Source organism: Rana temporaria, chromosome 1, assembly GCF_905171775.1.
Source record: "Rana temporaria chromosome 1, aRanTem1.1, whole genome shotgun sequence".
NCBI lineage: Eukaryota > Metazoa > Chordata > Amphibia > Anura > Ranidae > Rana > Rana temporaria.
Genome location: NC_053489.1, coordinates 151,384,317 through 151,409,626, shown reverse-complemented (window position 1 = coordinate 151,409,626; position 25,310 = coordinate 151,384,317). Strand labels below are relative to the sequence as shown.

The 25,310-nt window shown below is 40.7% G+C and overlaps 2 protein-coding genes across 5 annotated transcripts in view; both read right to left on the bottom strand.

Moving 5' to 3' along the window:
* Nucleotides 1-25,310, bottom strand: part of LOC120932100 (synuclein alpha interacting protein) — a 336,823-nt gene that overhangs the window by 204,136 nt on the left and 107,377 nt on the right. The gene's annotated exons all lie outside the window — the stretch shown is intronic.
* LOC120937366 (taste receptor type 2 member 1-like) lies at nucleotides 4,012-5,019 on the bottom strand. Its single transcript, XM_040350574.1, has one exon. It carries the CDS (start codon nucleotides 5,017-5,019, stop codon nucleotides 4,012-4,014), a length of 1,008 nt encoding a protein of 335 aa, XP_040206508.1.

Sequence of the window (25,310 nt, the reverse complement as noted above, 5' to 3'; positions counted from 1 at the left end):
AGTACACCACGATTTTTCAGGTGGGATTCAAGCCAAAAGATTTCGCAGGTTATTGCTTGGGCACAATTTTAGATGTTCCCTTTAGCATAGTAATTAAATGCATTGCATGAACTTATATTCAGGATTCAACTAAACCTTGCCTTGTCTGTAAAAGTAACCTTCCCTATATTATAGGCATGATCTAAAAGCATTGCTAATAAAAAGACATAGTCCTTTAACTGGCTAAAATGTCTTTTGGCTCTCAGAATGTAACTGAACAGCATGCTGTCAGACGCTGCGCACAGCTGTATAACCACTGGTTATCTGATCATGTCCTATAAGCTACTACCTGTGCAATTTGGAGTCTTGTGCTTGCATCAAATTACCCCGTCTTTACAGTTCAGGCTTGACTATGATGACCCCACTGCTGCTGAACTTACTGAGCAGAGTATCCATGTGTTATGAGTTACTCTATCCCAATGCGTAACTTTGGACTGTGTCTACAATTGAAAGACCACATAAGATTTTTATAAAAATCAGGCCTTTGTGGTTACCAAGGTTCTAAGAAAAACACCAACTTGCGTCCAGTAAAAGTTATCGCAGGCTATAAAGAATCCCTCTTTTTACTAAGACAATTAAAGCTAACAAGCAAAATTCTACAGAAGCAAATGTGAAGGGAAAATATAAAAATATGCCAAAATAATAAAATAAGGTTTTATAATATATTATGTGCCTTTTGTGCCTTGGTAATCATCCTGCTCAGATTGTAATGTGCAATAAATTTACAGTATACATTTGCTATTTTTTTTTTTTGTACAAAGAATTTAGTTCACAGTGGATTTCAGAAACCTTGCTTAGGTATCCAGGGGTGTCCCCAAAGATACACTCAGGCAGGGATTAAAAACTTTTTTCCGCTAGTTTGAAGTCCCTTCAACCCCAAAACTGAAAATAGTCCTAAGCTGAACTGTAAAATAAGTGTTATTTGTAATTGTTTGGTAGCAGCAAATCTCTACGCTGTTGCGGTTTATGCGGAGTAGCAAAAAGCATATTTCCTTATCCTCAACTGCGTAGCAATTACTTTTCTAAATAATTATCCCAGGCCTATACTGAACCCTTGAGCATACATCATAATTCTCCCCATCCTACAGCAACAGCATAATAAACACTATTTAGGCAAAATAAACTACAAGAAGCTCAACACTATATTAGTGTACACGATAAAGCACAAAACTTGCCTTGCATGTCCAGCTGCTTCTGGTGGTAAAGCTGCATGTCTAGAAGTCCAGGAAATGGCATGCTCACTTACATTTCAGCTGGATGGCACTTAAAGCAAGACTTATGATATTGTATGCTGATGTAGAGTGGCGTACACCCTCTTACATCTTCTGATACCTCTACCACCTGCATGGTACAGGTAAAGTACAGATTGCATGACTACACATTAATGGCAGCTGCAGACCCAATACCCATCACTCGCATCTAGAAACCCGGGGCACCTAGACCAAGCACTCAGGCCCTAGCCATCCCCTACCTATGCCACGAGTTTACACACATTTATGAGACAGGAAGCAAAAGCATTTGGTGGCAGGAGAACAAGTAACTGAAAAAAATGTGGATAAATTATATTATTTGCCGTTTTCTGAGCACATCATGTAAGAAATATAAGCAATATCACCTAAACTTTAAAGAAAACTTAAAAGATGTGACAAGATTTTATGAAAAACATATATTTGCTGTTACAGACATCCTATAGCTCAGCCTTTCTCAGCAGTTTTACGCCATAAAAACCTTGAAATGATTTCCAGGCCTCGGGGGAACACCTGTTAATTCCAATTCATTGGGGGTCAGTGGGAAAATGCTCCTTACATTGGGTGTCAGTAGGAAAAAAAAAAACTTACACTGGTGGTCAGTGAGGAGAATGCCCCATTACAGTGGTGGTCAGAATGCTGATATTACAGACAGATTGTGTTATGCTGCAGGCTCTGCCAAGTGGCATGGAGCACAAAACAATTAAGATGGGAGGTCAATCATCCATAACTCATAGAACACTTCACAACCCCTGGAAGGACCCTGAATGAGGTTAGGCCAAAGGGCTTTTAGCTACATATTAATGAGTAGAAACATGTGAATGTCACGGACATGGTACAAAATACTTGCTAATCGTAATAAACATTCAATTTACATTATAAAATGGGTTTACAGCACTACTGATTATTGTAAACAGACAAAGCACACATTATCCTGAATCTAGTTAGAACATCTCTAACTAGGTTCCTATGACAGAACTGTCTATCGGGGTCGTAAGTAATGTGATTGAATTTATGAGCAGGTGATATTAATTATTAAAGAAGAAGTTCTTGGTTTTAGAGGTATCGGGGGACAGTTGCAGCATAGGACCGGATATTGTAACACTAAGGAAAACTCTTTACAGCAGTAAACAAAGTAGCTCAAAGAGTACATGTAAATCACCCCAGCTTAATTCATCTCTTGGTGTTTCTCGTTCATCATCAGTGGCAGATAGAGTCACCAAAGGGACCCTGTGCAGGAAATTTCTGGGCCACCAGTCATCTTACTGGCCAAGTAAAATCATGCATTCACAGTTTATCAGTTGGCAGATAGAAGTGAGCTGTGCTCGGGTCTATGTGACTGTAGGAGAGGTCTCAACCCCCATCTGACCCACGGCTATTAAAAATGGCTCCAAAATCCTAGAGGCCCCCTGTGCAGTGATGCAATCTACACAAATGTTTAACACAAGCTCCCATGTACACCTGTCATATCTATAAACAAATTTATATTTTGGGAGAAAATTAAAAAAATAGTCACTTTTTCCATAGGTGCTGGGGAATCTCAGGATTCCAATTATTAGTAGAAAATGCTGCACTACTCAACAGCGGCACATTCTTACAATATTTGCAATGCACAACAATCCCAGTACCACGTGAGAAGGTAATATTTTTACTTTGTATATTAATAAATATTAGCGGATGTGCCTTTCGTGGCGCCTGTTAGCACCATTTTTTTTCTTTGGTTTAGTTTGGAGCTGCAACATAAGACCTTGAATTTCCATCCCCTATAAGTTCAGCTTACCATGCTACTGTTTACTGATTGCTTGGATATGTAGTCATCATTGGTAAAGTAATCTCTGATTTTGCTCACCATATGCTCAGATTAATTTCCCCTGGTCTATGACAGATTTACTTTTAATTATAGTACTACAACAAGGAAAGATCAGTTCCTTCAAAACAAAACATTCACACGAAACAGCGAAACTTACTTTTTTAAAGTGTAAAAATAAAAATTTGGCCACAAGTGAGGGAAAATCCAAAATGTTACAGTCATCACCCAAGCAAGAGGTGAGAGGAAATGTTCCAATGAGGACACCTGTTCTAGTGACAGATGTCTTAAGTAGGAATTCCCTTAATTTTGTGGAGATTTCCTCTCATTTCCTGCCGTGCCTCCAGAAAAAGAGGTGGAGGGAAATCTCCCCAGGAGGGCGTAGCAGTAAAAAAACAAAAACAAAAACAAAAAAACACAACATAATAATAATAATAATTAATAATAATAATAATCTTTCCTATTTTACACAAAATGTTTTTTAAAAAAAACATGACTATACATACATTTAAATATGCATTAGTAGACGATACAACTCACTGAATTCAATCTTTTTTGGTACAAAGAAAAGTCGTTTTTTTTTTACAAATATATTTATTAAATTAAAAAGTCAAACAATTTGCTAGCCAAATAGCTAATTTATTATTAGGCATTTTCAAAAAGCCCTACAAATGAAAAGGTTCAATTATTTTACATTTTTCAGAAGTGAATACCCACTATAGAAAAATATATTATAAAACTATAAAACATAATAAAACATATTTTAGCTGTTAAGCATATAAACTATGATCATCCGTGTAAACTATGTACAGATAGTTTTTGGAATACAAACAGAGTCAGTTTCTTTGGTTCATTAACTAACCAAGAAAAACTGATCACATATCAATCTCAATGACTTTAAGACCACACTCTATATGATCAATCTTCAGCAGGGGAACTCTCAGGTATACTGGTAGATTTTTGACCACCACTGGATGGTTTGTTTGTTTTAGTGTTATTACAGCAAAAGGAGCTCAGTGACCTAATCTGTAAACTGATTCTGTAATTAATTAGCATCAGTAAGTAAGGACTGATGCTAGCATATCCAGAAAATAGTACAACAAGCAAAGTTGACCTCCAATACCATACATTTACATCCTTTATGGTCATAACTATGACAAAATGGGCCACCCACAATGCTGTGACAATGTGCATTAAAATTACTATGACTTTGGAAGCTCGCAGAACCTCAGTCTCCGAAGCATCATGCCCAATCCATATATTGCCATAAGTTGCCCGACTCTGCTCATGGAAAAGCAGCAATATGCGACCACAGACAAAGAATAAAACCACAATAGGAAGTAAATCAGTAACAACCATAAATATCTGATGGTAATAAAGGTCTGTTATGGCATCTGTGAACCTAACATCGCAATCGTCATAGAGAAAGCTATGATGAACAGGATAAGTACCATTATATGAGGCCAAACTTTGCACATTATGTACAAACACCAAGTAAGGACAACAAACGAAGATCCCTATGACCCACAAGGCAAACACGGTGATCAGGTGATGCTTGCGCCATTTGCCATTAGGAGGTGCCCTCAGAGGATGGATGACCCGTTGGAGCTTAACACAGTAGAAGATAGCCATGTAAAGAGTAAACCAGATTTCCAGTTTAGTTGTCATGGATGCAGTGAATATTCGAATTTTACAGATTAGAGAATTAGGGGGAAATCCAGCACTAAAAATTATGTTAATAGTATTGACAACAATATTCTTCAAAACATGGGCAAAGGCAAGGCTGAAGATGAGAACAAAAGATGTAGGCAGTCGTCTTGTAATGCATCTCCATGTGCAATAAATCAGAATGGCGTTTCCCAGTAAGCTGCTAAAGATTAAAATGCAGCAGGCAATTATTTCTGTGTTATTTGATGAAAGCTCCATCTTGATCATCAGTGGGATATCCAAACAGATCGTGTCACTTGTTTAGTGCTAATTGCCACATAAAAGAAACTTTACTTGTGTTGATCATGATCATGAGGAAATTCACAGCTGAGATATAAGGAGATAATCCTTCGTGCTAAGGAAAAGCTGTATATTCTCTATACTCTGAACTGCAGAAATGTACAGATACATAGCGACAAGATGCTGTTATCATGGGACTAAGTGATGGAAGAGAAAAACAGATGTATACCTATTAATTAAAACTCACACAAGCCTGGTAACTGTATAATAACATATTACCAATCCTCCAGGGAATTCTGCTGCAATACTCTAAAGATAGGGGAAAGACAGACATCATCTTATTTAGCCATAAGACAGAAGAACTAAAGAGCCACGAAAAAGAAACAAGTGATTGTATTACAGATAGCAAGCAACTCAGTTGCCTCAAACCAGCAAGGGCAGCTGGTGGACAATGTGACAAATACAGAAATTTGGTATTACTACACCTGCACACAAAAATTGAGTAATTGGCCTATGGAAAAAGTAGTGCTCTTAGTTTGCTACTTCATATTGTTTTACAAGAAACTTTCTACAGTTTTCATAGCCTTGAAACCAAAACTCTGGGCAAATAAAATTTTGTTTAAAGCTGAGCTCTGGGAAAAGATGTATCCTTGCAGTGGGTCCACATCCTCACTACAAGGGATAAATGCTTGTTTTGCCTAGGATTTGATGAATGAGGTGTTATACTTACTTTATTCCTCGCTCCAGCAGGCTTCCATCTCTTCATGCAACTGGTCTGTGTGTCTTTCCAGTACAGCTCTCTGACATCGTCCCATACGATGGAGAACTGATGGAAAACATTGAGGGCCTGCCCACATTCCAGAGATTTGAAAAGCAGAGGAGAGTGCTAGCTGTCAAGGAAGAAAGTGTAGCAATGTAGATCTTGGGTGACATCATTGCCCAAATATGATCATAAACCGCTATGAACATTTAGCTGCAGTAGTACAGCAAGGAAACATCATTAGGCAGAGGGTCATATGGATTGATGAAGGATCTACATCGCTGGATGATGTGATTGACGATGGAATTACATCCATGGGCATTGTATATATTTTTCTTTTTACATTGTAAGAGACTTTCTGATGGTGTGGGCATCTCTATTTGCTAATGTATGCTTAATAAGGCTGCAGGGAGCACCAATGTAGAAGTACGCCACGCTCTCCATCCTGTCCAGAGAATGCTTTGCATACATTCAGAAAATGCAAAGCATTCTCTCAATGGGCTCATGCCGAGTGGCCAACCTCCTGTCTTCCCAATGCAACAGGCCACTACTCAGCATGAAACCCGAAAGCAAGTGGATGTGCTCAGTGTTTTTCAGTTTCCAAAGGCATCAGTCAGGTAGATTATGTACATAGTTACATGTAAGGCCTCGTTCACACGACCGAGGAACTCGACGGGCGAAACACATCGTTTTGCTCGTCGAGTTCCTTGTTAGGCTGTCGAGGAACTTGACGTGCCAATTTTCTCCATTCCCGTTGAGGAAAAAGAGAACATGCTCTCTTTTTGGCTCGACGAGTTGCTCGACAGTTTCCTCGCCGAAAAATGTACACATGGCCGGTTTCCTCGGCAAAAAAAAAAAAAGCAAGTTTCTTGCTGGTTTTTGCCGAGAAACTTGGTCGTGTGTACGAGGCCTAACTGTAAAAACGTACTATGCTTGGACCTATTCTTTAACTACCAGAGGCTAAAGCAGATGGGGCAGAAATGGGTGAATCTGGAGTTCTGCTGGTACAAGAGCATATTGCACTGCTCTTTTTAACAACCATCATCAGCTTTCTTTTTATCCACTGTTGGTAAAAATTTAATTTACCATGTAATGGTACTGTGCAAAGTTTGGTAACCCATACCCATCAAAATTCAGCTTAATGTGACCAAATCAATAGGCCTGTCATTTGCTTTTATTGCTTATGCCCATATGCATTGTCGCCCATGAGAAGTGACTAAGCAAGGTAAAGTGCCAGAATCCATAGTCTGTAATAACATTTTTCCTTGATATTTGTCAAGCAAAAAAGCACAATTATAGAAAAAACTTACATGATGAAAGTATTATAATTCAGGCAGAAATGCTAAATTTGCTTACAGACATATTGGCTTCTGGTTTTCACGTCAAGTGACATTTCCTGAAAATGATAATTATAATTGCTCACAAAGGTTTTGGGTTAGGGAAAGAACAAAGGAAAATAGAAAAAAAATTCAAGCACTGTTATTTTATTCATTGCCTTTCCAGCTCATGACACATTTGATTTATGTTAGTGAGAGGGTACGTTCCAAGCAAAGGATCACCTTATCCCTACCAAGGTTTATTCAGAGTGTTCCCTTCTTTGGAAAGTTCAACAGTTCAAACAAGTCATTTTTAAGAGGTTCGCTTCAGAAGACAGGCTAGTTTGCAAAGCTTTTTCATCTGTTTGCAAGGATAACGACTGTGCCATGACAAATCTTACTTGACAGCCTATTCTGGAAACTAGAAAAAAAAAATACTAAGTGTGCTTGCTACAGTATTGCTCCTCTCACAGCTGAAGTTTAAAAGTTCTCTCTTATACTTAGCGAGAGCATCAGATCGCTAAAATTTTGGACTCATCCAGTATTTGACGCTAACAACTTTGAGCCTTATGATTTGTAGCTATCAAGCGCTGTGTAAATTAAGGCAAAACCATGGTATCTCATTAACAAAATATGTGTTACAGCACTTACTTATAAGTGCATTTGCACTGAGGCCCCGTACACCCGACCGAGTTTCTCGGCAGAATTCAGCCAGAAACTCGATCGGAGCTGGATTCTGCCGAGAAACTCGGTCGTGTGTACACTTTTCACTGAGGAAGCCGACGAGGAACTCGTCAGGCCAAATAGAGAACATGTTCTCTATTTCCTCGTTGTTCAATGAGGAAAGTTGGCCCGCCGAGATCCTCGGCGGCTTCAACACAGAACTCGACGAGGAACTCGATGTGTTTGGCACGTCAAGTTCCTTGGACGTGTGTACGGGGCCTTACAGTTTTCTCTTGTCTGACTCCCCCCTGCAAAGTCCCACAAGTACCTTTTGAGCCTCCTAATGAACTTTGTCTAATGTAACTTATTGCATTGGTGTGGCACCGATACAAGTGACATAAATAAAGAAGAATTTGGTGGAGCCAGGAAAGGTAAAAAAAAAGGTTTTTGTTTATTTTAGGAGGCTTATGCATTACATAGTAACCAGAACAGGGAATTGTTTTGACTCCTTTAGTTGTACTTTAACATACTGAAAGTGCTAGTGCTCTAGTTCCAAATGTTGAGTCAGATTTGCTTTACAGCTGATCCTATACTATATGCAGGGCTGGACTTTTAATTTCCTGCCTCTCAAACCAATTGTCTTTTGCTGCCTTTTGACTTCTTCAACTGACTGACTAAGCTTAGCATCACACTAATAAGAAGGTGTCACACAAGGAATGCTGGGAGTTGAGGATGGAGAGGAGAAAATATATAATTGGATCTCTTTGTGCCAGTGAAAATTGAGCAGATATGGTCATGTGTATAAATGGCTAATGTTGTCACCCTGGAGACCCCCCAACCTTTGTTTTTAACAGCAGTTGTCTGCTGGACCTGTTTTTCGGTAGGAGTGAAGTGACGGGAACAGACTACTAGTATACACATAATACTTGGCTGGGGCTCCTTTTGCATGAATTATTGCATCATTTCAGCATGGCATTAAGGCGATCAGCCTGTGGTATTGATGAGGTGTTATGGAAGCCCTTCATGCTTCATGCTTTCCTCTGCTAACCAGCTTTATGGAGATGCTGATTTTATTTTCCAGCAGGACTTGGCACCTGCCCATACTACCAAAAGTACCAATACCTGGTCACAAGATTATGGTATCACTGTGCTTAATTGGCCAGCAAACTCGCCTGACCTAAACCCCACAGAGAATCTGTGGGGTAATGTCAAGAGGAAGATGAGTGACACCAGACCCAACAATGCAGACGAGCTGAAGGCCACTATAAAAGCAACCTGGTCTTCCATAGCACCTCAACAGTGCCACATGTTGATTACATCCATGCCACGCTGCATTGATGCAGTAATTCATGCAAAAGGAGCCCCAACCAAGTATTGAGTGCATACTATACTGTACATCAGGGGTGCCCAACCAGTGGCCCGGGGGCCACATGTGGCCCACGGAGCCCTCTGATGTGGCCCGCGACCTCCTGCTCTGGAATGTAATAGAATACTGTTATTTATGGTCAGTGTATTACTAAAATCAGTGTATAAATGGGAATATCTTTTCCGCAGTGGTTACTGGGCTGCTTTAAAACTGATCTGCAGGTGCAGAGCAGTTCACCTGCGGGTTACCTGTACTGAGCCATAGACTTCTGTTATTACTTGCGAGTTTGATGAGCTTTCTGAAAGTGCACCGAACCTGCAGAATATAATAATAGAAGTCTATTGCAAAGTGCAGGAAAGCCAAAGGTATACTGCATTGCACCCGTGGTTCGGGTAAACCGCAGCGCATCAGTGTGAAAGCAGCCTTGGGCCTCTTTCACACTGTCAGTCCGACCAATTGGACCCTCCATTCACCTCTAAGTAGTGGCAGACATAAACTGACTTGCATCCTACCTCCAATATGATACGCTAAAAAGTATAGTGGGCGGTGTCAGTGTCCGCTCTGCATATGCAAAGCAGACACGGACATGCCATCCACCCACTCCACTCATTGTGGCCCACGACCGGTTACCAAGTCGCTTAAGTGGCCCTCGCTCTTCAAAAGGTTAGCCACCCCTGCTGTACATGGACATACTTTTCACTACGCAAACATTTCTGAATTAAAAATCTTTTTTTTTTTTTTTGGTCTTATGTATTATTCTAATTTCTGCGATACTGAATCTTGGGTTTTCACGAACTGTAAGGCCCCGTACACACGTCCGAGAAACTCAACGGGCAAAACACATAGTTTTGCTCATCGAGTTCCTTGTGAAGCCGCCGAGGATCGGCGGCATTGACTAACGAGGAAATAGAGAACATGTTCTCTATTTGGCTCGACGAGTTCCTCGTCGGTTTCCTTGGCCAAAACTGTACACACGACCGGGTTTCTCGGCAGAATACGGCTCCGATCGAGTTTCTGGCTGAATTCTGCCGAGAAACTCGGTTGTGTGTACGGGGCCTAAGCCATAATCATCAAAATTAAAAGAAAAAAAAAATGCGTGAAATATATAACTCTGTGGCCTCATACACACGACCGTTTTCCTCTGCAAAATCCATCAAGAAAAATGCTGGCAGAGCATTTTTGCCAAGAAAAACGGTTGTGTGTATGTTATTCGTCGAGAAAACTGTCGTGGATCTCGACAAGAAAAAAAGAGAACATGCTCTCTTTTTTCTCGTCGAGAGTCTCAATTTCCTCGTCGTGTTTCTTGTCGGGCTGGTTTACGACGAGAAACACGTTTGTGTGTATGCTTAGCAACCCGCGCATGCTCAGAATAAAGTATGAGACGGGAGCGCACCATCGGTAAAAGTAGCGCTCGTAATGGAGATAGCACATTAGTCACGCTGTAACAGACTGAAAAGCGTGAATCGTCTCTCACCAAACTTTTACTTAACACGCGGTAACACGAGATTGGCAAAAGCAGCCCCAAAGGTGCCACCAGTGGAATCGAACTTCCCCTTTATAGTGCTGTCGTACGTGTTGAACATCACAGCGTTTGAGGACGACAAGATTTTGTCTTGACAGTTTGTATGCAAGGAAAGCTTGACAAGATTCTCGTCAAGTTTGACAAGAACCTCATTGAGGAAAACAACGTTTCTTTTACGAAGAGATTCTTGGTCGTGTGTACGAGGCCTGTGGGTAATGCATCTCGCTTCTTGAGGCCCTAAAATGCCATGACGATACAAATACCCCCAAAATTATCCATTTTGGCAAAGTAGATAGCCCAATGTATTTGTTAGGAAGCATTGTAAATTTTTGCAAATTGTAATTTTGCCACACTTTTTGGGGAAATTTAGAAATTAAATAAAATATATATTTTTTACAAAGTTGTCATTTCAAGTTATTTCTCACACACAACATAGTACTTGCATATATACATTAAAAAAACATTCTCTTATTCCCCAAGTATGGGGATACCACATGTTTGAAACTTTTTTTTTACAGTCTAACTGCATAGAGGGGCCCAAAATACAAGGACCACCCTCAAGCTTTCTAGGGGCATAAACTAGTAATTTTTGAATGCCTATAATATTTTTAGATGCCCAGAAGCACCACACCAGGACAGTGGAAACACGTACAAAATCACCACATTTTGGAAAACTAACACCTCATGGTCATTTGTTGCCAAAAGCCTTTGGAAAATGCAGTAAGAATATGATTTTTTTTTACACAAAGTTGTAAAGTAATAAGATATTTCTAACACATAGCATAGACACACCTAGAATTATACCATAACACATTCTGCTACTCCTCCTGAGTATGGGGATACCACATGTATAAGACTCACAGTCTAGCCACATAGAGAGGCTTAGAAAATACTTTGGAGCATTTGATTTCCAAAGAGTTTATATACTATTAGGCCTTGTTCACACATGCGAGAGCAGGTGCTCCCAATCTGAAATCCGAGCGCTTGCATGTCCCCAAACTCATATTGTCTGTGTTTGGGTCTTGTACCTGGGAGCAGTGGCTGTGTCTGTGCCCCCACTGTGTTCTTAAAGACATCAATGGAACTGCCTGCATGGGGATGCACAGAACACCTGTGCATCCCTGCTCAGGTAAACATAGCAATGGAAAGGGAGTACGCATTAATATGCCCTATATGAATGAGGCCTTATGGTGACACTGGGACTGATGTAGGGATGTTCAAGGACACTGTGACTAGCTGAACTGGTGTGGTAAGAGCAGTGGCATCGCTAGGGGGCAGTGGGGTGTGCACGCCGCACCCGGGTGACACCCGCTAGAGGGATGACACCCGACACGGCGCTGGATTGAGGGAGGCACCACGGCTCTCTCTTCTTCCTCCTTCCCCTGGGCCCTCCGGTATCTCTGCAGTTGCTGCTGGGTCTCTTTAGTTCCCTGCAATGTTCAGGGAGGGAGGAGAAAGAACTGTAAGGCAGAGGCAGACAGCTCTGGAGTCCCATAGCCCAGTGCCCGACATCAGGAGGAGGAGCCTAGGAGGAGGAACATTTGTGTGGACAGACCAACGCTGATCTGAGGTCTGTAAATGTAGGGAGGGGAGATATACACTGGGGAGGGGGGGTTACATTAGGAAATTATATGCAGATCTCAACTTTCCTGATAATTTAATCTTGTCCATTTTTACCTCCAAAACCTCCCTGTTGGTCTTTCGACATGGTGCGCGTGAGAAATTTTGGAGAAAGCGAGACTACAAAAAAACGTTTTGCATAAAAGTTTATCTGAATATACTGCTTTATCTGCTAATTATTTAGCTAGTCATTTTCAAATACTTTAATATTTTTTCAAAAAAAATTAACTTTTGTGTAATTTTGCTTTGCTAGCACTGGTAACTTGGTATTGTTCAGAGTTATTTATGGTAATGTGAATATTTGCAGAAAATTCTTACTTTGCTCACCGTGCTTTCAGTCCTGTCTGCTAAATCTACAGGTGCCAGGTTTTGGTAGTTACAAAATGTGGCAGCCCTAGAGAAAGATTGTTCCTTGGCTGCTCCAGGGCCTTGCTGCAGCCGGTGTTATCTTATGGATCATTAAGGTCTTAAGCTCCTACTAATACTTTGCAAATGCCAGTAACTCAGCAAAGGCCAACTTTTCCTGTCACCTCTTCCTACTGCAATTAGTAAATTCAGATGTGCATTCATAAATTTGAAGGCTTACAACCAGCTATATTGTTCCTCACATATTAGCAACCTATCAAACGATTATAAAGAGGTATATATGTTGTTACCAAATTGGAAATTTTTCTATATTTTTACTACTAAGGATTGCGTATGTCTACTAAATTCACCAAGTCAGTCTCATACAGCAAGATTATAAGTATCACAGGTTTTTGTCTAGTAATATCTACTTTGTAAAATGCTTTAGTGCTGGTCTTAAGGGAGTGTATCATTTTTTTTAACAAATACTTCTCTCTTTTTTAATAAATAACTAAAAGAAAAAAACTTAAAAAAAAAAAAACTAAATGTAATTATAAAAAAAAAAAATTCTCTTTAAGAACATGTCAACTCAAAATTTCTGCACCACTGGATTCAGTTTTTTCCTACCAAACGACAACCAGCTAAGAGGCCTTTGTTTTCAGAAAACAACTTTTGATTAATGAGTTCTGCATACTTCTGCGAGATTAATAACTATAGTAACAAACCACTTTCTCACTCCATAACACTTTACTGAATATATAAAATAATTCAGATTAGACGCTGTAGGAAAGAAATGAAAATCCAGTGTTCCTACCACGGTTATATAGAAATATTTAAACGCTATGGTTAAGCTGAATGACCTACTAGCACATTTGCACATATTTAACTGCTATAAATAATATTTACATGTTGTCTATGCACCATGATTCAGGCTTTTGTATCCTTTCATCCATATGCAAGAGCTAGGCATTCAGTGCCCAAGCTGATGTGATCTAATTATATGCACCAGAGGTTGGCAATATATATTAACATGGTTTGGAATCATAAATGTATTTAAAATTTAAAGAGGAAGTAAACCCTGATGGGTTTTACTTCCTCTTTGTTTCCCTGCAAAGGTAAAGCATAATGGGCTACTATGCATCGCATAGTAGCCCATTATGTGTCACTTTCCTGAAACCGAAGCCTGCAATGTCCTCGATTTCCTCGCTGGCTGGAAGCATCCATTCTTCACCCCTCTTCCTTCCGTCACGCATGCACGCGGGTGCCACTAGTCACGGCATGACCTCAGCTTGCCCTTTCATGAGTGTGCATGCGCCAATTACATAGGTGCATGCGCAGAAGAAGGCATCGTTCGGGGACATTGCAAATATCTCCTAAACCATGTAGGTTTAGGAGATAGATCAAGCACCTACAGGTAAGCCTTGATCTAGGCTTACCTGTAGGTGAAAGTGGTCTGTAAGGCTTTACAACCACTTTAAGGATGGTATGTTACTCTTTAAAAAACAAAATGTATACATAAACTAATACCAGGGGCTATTATTATTTTTCTGATTTTACAGGAAATGCAACATTGGTCCTTAAAGTTTGCTGACCTCCCTCACAGCATTTGAGGACGCAATGCATTTTGGTGTGAGCAAGCCCTTAAACTCAAGTGTAAGGCCTAGTCTTAAGAAAAGTGAGAAAATATGACATTTTAAATATGTAAACTTTAAATACATTTATTCAAATTTAAAACAAATCTGCAATATTTATCATGTTTGGTTCCCTAAATAAGATGATCTCCTGTCAGAAAACATTTGAACTACTTAATTTTTTACATCAACTGTGAAGAATTATTTTTCAATGCCGATTAAAGCCAGGCTGGTCCGTCGCTCTGTGTCTAAATGGCATCAACATATGGAGAACAGGACCATCATTACCACAATGAATAAGGGCAAAACTCATAAACCTGAAAAGTCTCTGGAAATCGTAGACGCTTGGTACTGTGGGTTAGGATTGAAAGTGTACCCATGAATTGCATCTGTAACTGGTCTGAGTCAGACCTGATACAGTTCATGGGGGCAGTTTAATTTTGAATCCACAGTGCCAAGTGTCTATGCTGGACTTCACCAGGTGTTTTAAGTTTTGCCCTTAGTCATTGTGGAAATGATGGTCATGTTTTACATATGTTGATGTCAGTCAGACCTGATATAGCTAATAGCTGCAGTTTAATTTCTAACCCATAGTGCCAGGTGTCTGTGATTTTACCAGGTTTATAAATTTTGCCCTTATTCATAGTGGAAATGACAGCCCTGTTCTGTTCAGATTCTTCATATGTTGATGTCAGTGTGTCAGACAGTGGGTTGCCCGGTGGGCAGAGGCTCGGAAAAAAATTGCTAGCGAGCACAGCTACAACACAATGGCTAGGAGCCTGCTCAGAAGCAGCATCTGTCTGTCCTGGATGCTCTCCCCCCAAAGGATGCCTGGGGCCATTGCACCCTTGGCCCTTCTGCACACCAATGGAGACTACGTCTTTTAGCACCTCAGCAGCATAGGTTTCAGGCCTTGACCTTTTTTTCACCCTACCTGTTGCTGAAATGGTTAAAGTGGCTGCTTATTCTGCCTACTCTTTGGGCAAGGTAAAAGCATAAAGCAATCTACCCTCTAACCTCAATAGTAGCCACTGAGAGCTCTATGGTAAGGGCTTCAAGTACAGTGAAGTCATATGACCGCTTAGTAAGCTTTAAGTATCAAAAAAGGGCATCCAGACTTACAACATGTCCCTTGTTTAATTTTAGGACCTAAAAGCTTTAATTGAATACTTGAGCTCAACTCTGAATGTACCTTCCAATGAATCTTAATTACCGTAGATACAAAAAAGTAAAGTAAACAGGGGTAGCTAGATGTAATTGTTTAGAGGACAGATGTGGTGGTTGAGAGAAGCTTATGAGGCAGAGGTGGTTGCAGAGGAATGATATGGCTGAAGACAAATTAAGTTGTAGCAGGTTTGCCAGCCAAAAAAATATTTATTTTACTGACAGTTGTCCAAAAATCCCAGGAAGACACTTTTTTTCAGCTATGTACATATATATTGTTAAGACCAGCACACATATTGGCCCAGATTCTCAAAGGACTTACGACGGCGTAGCGCCATGTACGCCATCGTAAGTCCGAATGAGAGCCATCGTATCTATGCAGCTGATTCTTAGAATCAGTTACGCATAAATTCGGCTAAGATACGAGCGGCGTAAGTCTCTTACACCGTCGTATCTTAGGGTGCATATTTACGCTGGCCGCATTGAATATGCTAATGAGCTAGATACGCCGATTCACGAACGTACGTGCGCCCGGCGTATCAAGATACGTCGTTTACGTAAGACATACGCCGGCGTAAAGTTACCCCTCATAAAGCAGGGGTAAGTCATGTTAGGTATGGATGTCGGAAACGTCGGAACAGCGTCGTGTTTTACGTTGTTTGCGTAAGTCGTCCGTGAATGGGGCTGGACGGAAGTTACGTTCACGTCGACTAGGCATTGAGCGGGCGCAATTTAATTTGAAAATTCAAAGTGATACTGAGCATTCGCGCGCATGCGCCGTTCGATAAAAGCGTAATTTGAATTAGGCGGGCTTACGCCGTATCAGATACACTATGCCGTCGTAACTTAGAGCGGAAGATGTTTCTGAATACGGGACCTGCCGCTCTAAGTTACGGCGGCGTAGTGTATCTGAGATACGCTACGCCCGCCTAAAGGTAGGCACTTTTTGGAGAATCTGGGCCCTTATGTTTTCAGAGCAATGACACCATCCACCCAGCACAATATTTTGTAAAGCTACTAAGTCGTGGATGTGTAAAATGGCAAGGCATGACAGTATACTGCAGCCAAAACCAAGGTTAAAGCAATAAATAAGACTGTTTAAGACCAATTTCATAGCTGCAGTATAATTATGCTTCATGCTGTATTGCAGAGCAATGACATGGAACAGGTCTGTGATGTTCAACTTGAATAATTGTTGAGCAAAATTGGTTCCCAGGGCAGGGTAGGATGTGGCCAAGTCAGGTTTGTGCCAGACTGCTAGCTAACCAACCCTGAGTGGTGAATATGGAAAGCCTGCTGCCAGAAAGAATGATAATCGTCATACTTTTCTCCTCTGTCTAAACATAACTGTGAGGCCCCGTACACACGTCTGAGAAACTCGACGGGCAAAACTTGCTCGTCGAGTTCCTTGTGAAGCCGCCGGGGATCTCGGCAAACCAAGTTTCCCCATTGACTAACGAGGAAATAGAGAACATGTTCTCTATTTGGCTCGACGAGTTCCTCGTCGGTTTCCTCGGCCAAAAGCGTACACACGATCGGTTTCTCGGCAGAATACGGCTCTGATCGAGTTTCTGGCTGAATTCTGCCGGGAAACTCGGTCGTGTGTACGGGGCCTGAGAGACAACAGGTTGGACGAAGAAAGATTTTGAAAACCTGTTCTTCACTTCTACTTATTACAGGGACGAGCAACTGGAGGAGTTACTTTTCCATAACACATCATACACTTAGTACAGCACATCTCACTGAGCCTAGCCTGGAGATTTTTAGGACTTTTCCTAATTAATATTGGATATCTCAGACATGCCAAAATATGCAGTTTGTTAAGGACCAATTTGAACTGCAGAAGAGGTTATGTGGACAATGGGTCTAAGGCAGGTGTGATTTTGGGGATGGGGGCTGTTTGTGAAAAATTCTAAAGTGGCGAATGGTCATTTCTTTATTCATGTTCCACCTGACAAAATTTACCACATTTATGAAACATATTATGCCGCTTACACATGATCGGAAATTCTGACAAGAAAACCGTGGATTTTTTTCCGACAGAACGTTGGCTCAATCTTGCGTTGCATACACACGGTCACACAAAATTCCGACCGCCAAGAACACGGTGACGTACAACACTACAACGAGCCGAGAAAAATTAAGTTCAATGATTCCGAGCACATGTCGAATTGATTCCAAGCATGCGTGTTTTTTGCGTGTTGGAATTGCATACAGACGATCGGAATTTCTTTTACTTTTCTTGTCGGAAAAATTGAGAACCAGCTCTCAAATTTTTGCTGTCGGAAATTGCGACAGAATGTCCAGTGCAGCCTACAAACGGTCAGAATTTCCGCCCAAAAGCTCACATTGAACTTTTTTTTGTCGGAAATTCCAATGGCATAAGTCTGTTTAAATATCGGGGTCCCTTCTTCAATTCGAAATTTGGATCTTGGTAACATTCACAATATCTTTTCTATATAGGGAGACATATTTTAGCTCAAATGTCTACAAGTACCCCTGCATGCAGCTGACTTCAATAACACATATACACTAGTTGCTTCTTTGCTAAGGAGGCTGTGTGGAAAAAAACAACATTCACAAACATGTATAGTCTTTTAAGAAAATAAATTAAGGAACATGGCACAGCAAATGTACAAACAAATCAAAGTTAAACTGCTCAGGTAGCTTAGCAATGTCATAGCCATGGAAAGGTTATATTCATTTAATTCCAGGCAATATGATCCCCAACCATATGAATAATGAAGGCAACCATGAATATTAAAAGACTAACACATATCATGCTACAAAGCAGGCTTAGATTATTCTCTTTTTTTCCTTTGTAATACAAGGGTGTTGTACACATGGTGCTCTTCAATGCTGCAAATTTTATATTAGGCCTCGTGGCTAAATTTGGAAGGGGACCAAAATTTTTAGCTACAGTATGCCATTTTGACCAGTCTACACTCCTACAACCATAGCACATCCTAGGCCATTGAGACATCTAACAATTGTTCTCGATGGCCAAACCCCAGAAACTGGCATAGCTTACCTGTCTTAAACAAAGCTAGACTGCTGCACATGTGCAGTGAAAAAATTATAATTTTCTACAAAAACTGGATGCCAATATTTTCCAAAACAATCTAAATCATAGCAAGCACTTCTAAGGCCCCGTACACACGGTCGGACCAAACCGATGAGACTGGCCCGTCGGACCATCGGTTCACCTCTGAAGTGGCCGTACGGCCTGATATGTGTACACACCATCAGTCCAAAATCCAACCGGGTCAGAACGCGGTGATGTCAAACACACGATGTGCTGAATAAAACAAAGTTCAATGCTTCCAAGCATGCGTCGACTTGATTCTGAGCATGCGCGGTTTTTGAACCGATGCTTTTCTGTACTAACCATTGGTTTGTTCCGATGGGGCAGCGGTCCATCGGTTCGGTTTTGAAGCATGTTTCGAAATTTTGGACCGAAGGAAACCAGACCGATAGCCTATACACACGGTCGGTTTGGTCTGATGAAAATCAACTTCTGTTCATTCTCATCGGACCAAACCGGCCATGTGTACGGGGCCTTATACTCAAAGTTGCTGATTACCGTGTGAGATGTCAAAGTACTTTCCAAAGGCTCTTACTTAAATTAATAATATTGGCAATTGCCTTTATGTAATTGGAAGAAGTAAGTTCTCATTTCACCCAATTTATGTCTTGAAAACCATCCACGATCACTCCCACACCCAGGAAAAGAGGTCTATGGTTTGCGAGTTATAATAGTGCTTGCATGACATTTTCTATTGTGCAAGCTGCTACAGAAACCATAACTTTTATAATGATGTTTGAATCAAGTGCTATCAATCAGGAGTTGGGGATAGGCATAGGCATGAGCAGCAACTGATTAATAACCTGCTGTTGATAGTCACCTAATACATAACTGTATCACGCTCCAGGCAAGCTGGTACAATGTACCCAAGGGACCATGCTGACCTGAATTCAATAGCAGTGGTAAAGCGTTGTCACCCTAAAAAAGGAAAAGGAAGTGGCAGAAAAATCGTTTTGCTTGTAGAACCAACTGCGGTCATTTCTAGGAGCACCATAGACAAACAAATGGTGTTGGATCCCTAAAATATTACATTTTGTAGTTTGACCAAAGTTTTCCTTTTGGCCCACACTCTTGCTAATTACAAGTGAGGCTCAGAGTGTTTGTACTTGCTTGCATATATAAAACAATATATGAAAACTTCTACTGAAGGTGCAATATGCTTTTATTACATGAGATATGTTTTTAATGTGAATAGACAAAGATATTATTTTGCTATTCTTGGCTTGAGATCCATACTTAATGTGTCAGTGACTCAGCTATTGAACAAATAGGATGGCTGATCTGTCAGTGGTCATCACATGCCTGCTTTCAATGTCTTACCTAATAAATCTAAGGTTTCATTGTTTCCTATGGATACAATAATGGAAGATACCATGGGACCTATAGCAGTGTTTAGAGCCCATGAAGATTTTTTTTTGTGTTTCAGATAAAATTAGGTCTAAAAAAAAATTAAACATTTGGCATATAACAGATTTCACTTAAGAACGTAATATTCACATTCATTTTCATAGGATTTTATGTGAAACAGACACACTATTACTGTGAAATAAAGCTTAAGAAAACGGCAAAAAACGCAGCAGTTGTTTAACCTGGCATTCAAAAAATCTGGTACCTTAATTCTGAAAATAACTTAACGTCACTATAAAATTCTGGAAGGAAAGCATTTGAAATAATAATGATAATACTGTACTGTTTGTTTTCCTGACCTCTAAAAATTAAGTTGGGTTTACAGCACAGAAATCGTTATCCCTCTAAAGTTCAAACAGATGTTAAGGATAAATACCAAGAAAGTTTTACTCCTAAAATAGAGTATAAATGACTAAATACAGTACAGAAGTCTCAGGAGCTTATTTAAAAAGCAGCTGCACACCTTTCGTTTACTCTCTCTAATCTTTTCCAAGAAAAATATAATATTAAGAGCAAAAATCCAAATTTAAAATGTATGTGTGTACGTGTGATGGCAAAAAGTTAAATCCCATTCCAGTTGGTTAAAAAAAAAAAAAAAAAACAGCCTAAAATCCTACAAAACAGCACCTATTACAATGAAAGTCTTCCTTCCTCTTTGAATCACTGCACTAACCAAGCAGATTAGGTGGGAGGCTTACCTTCACTTTGGGTATCAAATTCGAACTGTGATGCCTAACAGTATGAAAAGCAACTCAACTAGAGCATGGCCCATTGGCTGCAGCAGGCTCTGTGATTACATTTAAATTTACGATCCAGATTAGGTTTTATCCTGCACCTTTGAGTTCTGATGAGGGTGCCCTTGGGACCCCTGAAAAAACATGTTTTTTATTTATTTACTGCATGTTTTTTTTGTTTTTTTGCAAGTGCCCAGACGTAGCCCCCACTAATCAGGAGAGCAGCATAGCAAAAGCATTCACAGTAGATGGTACATCCAACTCCTACTTATATTGATTGCTTCACACACTCACCTTCTATCAACCATATTTCTACCATGATAGGTTTATATTAAGGATATCTTAAAATCCTTAGAGAAAAGATCTGGAAGCTTGGTATAGAAAAGCATGGGTTGTCTGCTTAGCTTGGCAAGCATAGTAAAAAAAGGATGGTGGTATTACAGTAATGCCTGGTACACACTAAGAGCTTGCGGGGAGGTCTCTATACTAACTACTATGCAACGTTAGTACAGTGATCTCCTCACTGCGCTATTGTGTCCTGACAGGTCTAATCCCCCCACCAGAATGCACCGACTGCTAGCACTGATCGAATGCCAATCGACATATTTTTTGCTGGCATGCCCGTTCTACAAAAGACAGATGTTCGGCTGACTTCTGTCTGACAGGCTGCTGTACACACAAGTCGAATATCGGCCAGTTTCTGTTGAACCTGCCGATACCAACCTATATTCAACCCGTGTGTACCAGGCCTAACAACGAATTCTATGACACAAGTTTGGGTCTCTCTCAGTAACCCCTAAATCTATTCTGCTTGAAAACATGTTCTGAGATCCCAACCCCAAAAAAGTGGTCACTCTAAACGATAGGTTCTCAGCCCAGTGTTGCCTTTTTTTTCCCTGCAATCTATGGCTTACCTTAGATATATTTTTTCACATTTTGATTTGTATAATGATATGGCTCTTGTGGAACCATGCCCATTTTTAAATAAATGCCTTACCCCTAATTAAAATACAAATAACCACCTACAATGGCTAGCTGGATGCACAGCTAAAAAGATGTCCCTGCAATTTGTTTTTAAATGATGGCACCAATAGTATGTCGGTATGTCTTTACTCGTGTCCAGAAAACATGGCAGGCAGAGTTAAACTTCATACAGTTGTGCACACCAGTAATGACTCCCTAAGCCTGGATAACTATGTATTATATGGGATCCTTAGGCCCCGTACACACGACCGAACATGTCCGCTGAAACTGGTCCGGCGGACCAGTTTCCGCGGACATGTTCGGTCGTGTGTACGGCCGACCGGACAATTGTCCGGCGGATCGGACAGGTTTCCAGCGGACAAATGTTTCTTAGCATGCTAAGAAACATGTCCGCTGGAAGCCTGTCCGTCGGACATGTTTGGTCGTCTGTACAGACTCACCGGACATGTCCGCTCGGCCGAAAGCCCTCGCATGCGTCGAAGTGATTTGACGCATGCGTGGAAGCATTGACCTTCCAGGGTCGCGCACGTCGCCGCGTCATCATCGCGGCGACGGCGCGGCCATGTCACCGCATATCCTGTCCGCGGGGATTTTGGTTTGATGGTGTGTACAACCATCAGACCAAAATCCGGCAGCGGACATGTCCGATGAAAACGGTCCGGCGGACAGTCCGTCCGTGTGTACGAGGCCTCAGAGTCTGTTATCATTTGTCTTCTCTTTCATGAACATGCTAATTTTATGGCTAATAGTGACTAGTAATTCATTATCTTCACCTTTTCATACCCTGTACTCTATATCCCTTTATAGCCACTATTAAATGGTGTAGTAATTCTAACAGCTGTGAAAATATTTAAATCTAAATCCTTTGCAGCGTAATGAAGGTGCTCTGCCAAGTCCTAAACATGCAGTTATAACAGCAGTACTGATGGCACAGCACATTTACACAGGGTTTTATCATCAATATCAAAAGTGGACTGCAGGATACAAATGCATTTTATCTAAATATATAAAAAGTCATTATTACAGGGAAACAAACTGACCACCAACTAGTTTAATTGAGACTAATTAAGAAAACTGGCACCTGCACATTTAGGAAAATTGACAACAGTCACTAGGTTTTCTCACCTCAAAAAGAATGTTGAAAGTAAACTGAACACAGCCTGTGATTTGCCAATCCAGGGCAAGCCAACAGATTCACTATAACTTAGCCCTCACTAAAAGAATACAGTATACTTAATTACCTTCCTTTTACTCACTCGCCTCTCCGTTTAGTCAGCAGCAGCCAAGCTACAAGTCATAGCTTATTCAGAGCTATGGACTCCCAATAGGTCAACACTAAGTCAATGGCACAGAGAATCACATGCTCCTCCATAGGTACTAGGTATTCCTTTGGCTCTGGTCACTGAACTGAGTATAATAGGCACGATGCTAGGGGGTTGATTTACTAAGGGTAAATAGAATGTGCACTCTGAAAAGTTCAGTTGCATTCTGCAAGTGCAGTTGCTTCAGAACTTACAAAGAATACCTAATAACATGCAAGGAATTTTGTTTTTTTAAATAGCAGTTTTTCTTGCACATGATTGGATGATGGAAGTCGGCAGAGCTTTTGCTTTTCTATTAGGCTCTGGAGCAACTCCTGTTGCAGAGTGCAACTACACTTTGTAAAGTGCACAGCCCATTTGCCTTTAGTAAATCAACCCCAAGCTGTCTATGATAATCAAGTATCTAATTGAGATATCTAAGATAACCCAAGATGCTAACAGGTACCTGAAAGGCATGTCCTGATACTTATAAGAAGTGGTGTGGATAAGCTTTGAAATGCCTTCAACATTACAGAACAAGTAAATTTAAATGCAACCAACTACTTCGAGACATACTGTGTCCTGGATAAATGGGGACCTTCACAAATATCGTGTTCTATGGACTTTGAACAGGTTTCAAAGGTAAGGTAAACTTAAAGTGGATGTAAACTCGATTCATAAAATTTGAGCTGGGCACATATATCTGCAGTGTTTTCTTATCTCTCTTCAAATCACTAAGTCCCGTGGCTTTCTCCTGCTCCGTTCTTCTGTTATTAGCCTGATAACTTCTGACAAGGTCTCTGACACGTTATAAAACCAGCCTGAATTTTGTGCCAGTGTGGGTGCTATAAATAGATTAGCAAAAAGCTGCTCTACTCACAGCAAAGCTCTGAAAGTTTCTGCCTATGTGGAGGGCGGTGTGTACCTTTCCACCAATCAGCTGTCTCCCAGTGTAATTCAACTACACTGCTACTGCTGAATGAGGAAGTGAGATTTCTAACACAATGTGCACTTTCTAAACAGTATATAAAGTTGAAGACAGCAGATATACATATAAAACCTATGTAGGAGGATTTGTTTCATCTCTGCGTATCATCTGAGGCTGTTCACTTCACTGGGTGTATGAAGGGTTTACATCCACTTTAGCTCCAATGAACATAAAATACCGCCTTAACTTATCATTTCATTCTAGTACTAGTACTTTGAAATACCCACGTGCCAGTCACAGTGGGATGAGTGACTGTCTCTTTACAGCTGCTGTGTCCCAAAACACTTACAGCATCTTGTGGCTCTAGTTGCTTAAACGCACATCCCATTCTTGGACTAAGAGCATTGAGGCCTGGTACACACGACCGAGAAACTCGACGGGCGAAACACATCGTTTTCCTCGTCGAGTTCCTTGTTAGGCTTGTCGAGGAACTCGACAAGCTTGCTTTGCGTACACACAGTCAAGCCAAAATCTCCTCGTTCTCAAACGCGGTGACATACAACGGCAGGGGAAGTTCGATTCCACTGGCTAAACTCTTGGGGCTGCTTTTGCTAATTTCATGTGTTTGCGTGTTAAATAAAAGTTTGGTAAGAGACAATTTGCACTTTTCAGTCTGTTACAGCTTTAAAAATGTGTTATCTCCATTACAAATGCTACTTTTACTCCTGTCTCATACTTCAATCTGAGCAAGCGCGGGTTTCTTAGCATACAGACGTCCGAATTTCTCGTCGAAAACCAGCCCGTCGAGGATCTTGACGAGCCAAATCAGACTACCGTCGAGGAAATAGAGAACTTGCTCTCTTTTTGGCTCAACGAGGTTCTCGACAGTTTCCTCGACGAAAATGTACACACGACCGGTTTCCTCGGCAAAAAAATATCTCCCAGCAAGGTTCTTGCTGGTTTTTGCCGACAAACTTGGTCGTGTGTACGAGGCCTGATGTTCATGTGAGGCCAAAGTGACCCTCTTAACGCAGTACAATTAAACATTCAAATATTGTTGTCACATGAGTGACTGGATCTGTCTCCTGTGTTTTCAATTATTCGCACCAATATTTTTGTGGTTGATTGATGTAGTCGTAATTCGCACAGTTTGCATGGAGGCAGAATCCCAAAAATGAAGACATGTTCTACAGAGCACTCAGCGTAACGCAAAAATATTGGCCTCCTGAAATACTGTACGTAAGTGACTATAATTGTGACATATATAAATAATTTCAAATATGAAATAAATAAATTATTTTCAAATTTTTCCTTCTCTGATGAGTATTGCTCAAGTCATACACACATAAGCCAGAGAATGGTAACTTAAAGGGGTTGTAAAGGTAAAAAAAAATTCCCCTAAATAGCTTCCTTTACCTTAGTGCAGTCCTCCTTCACTTACCGT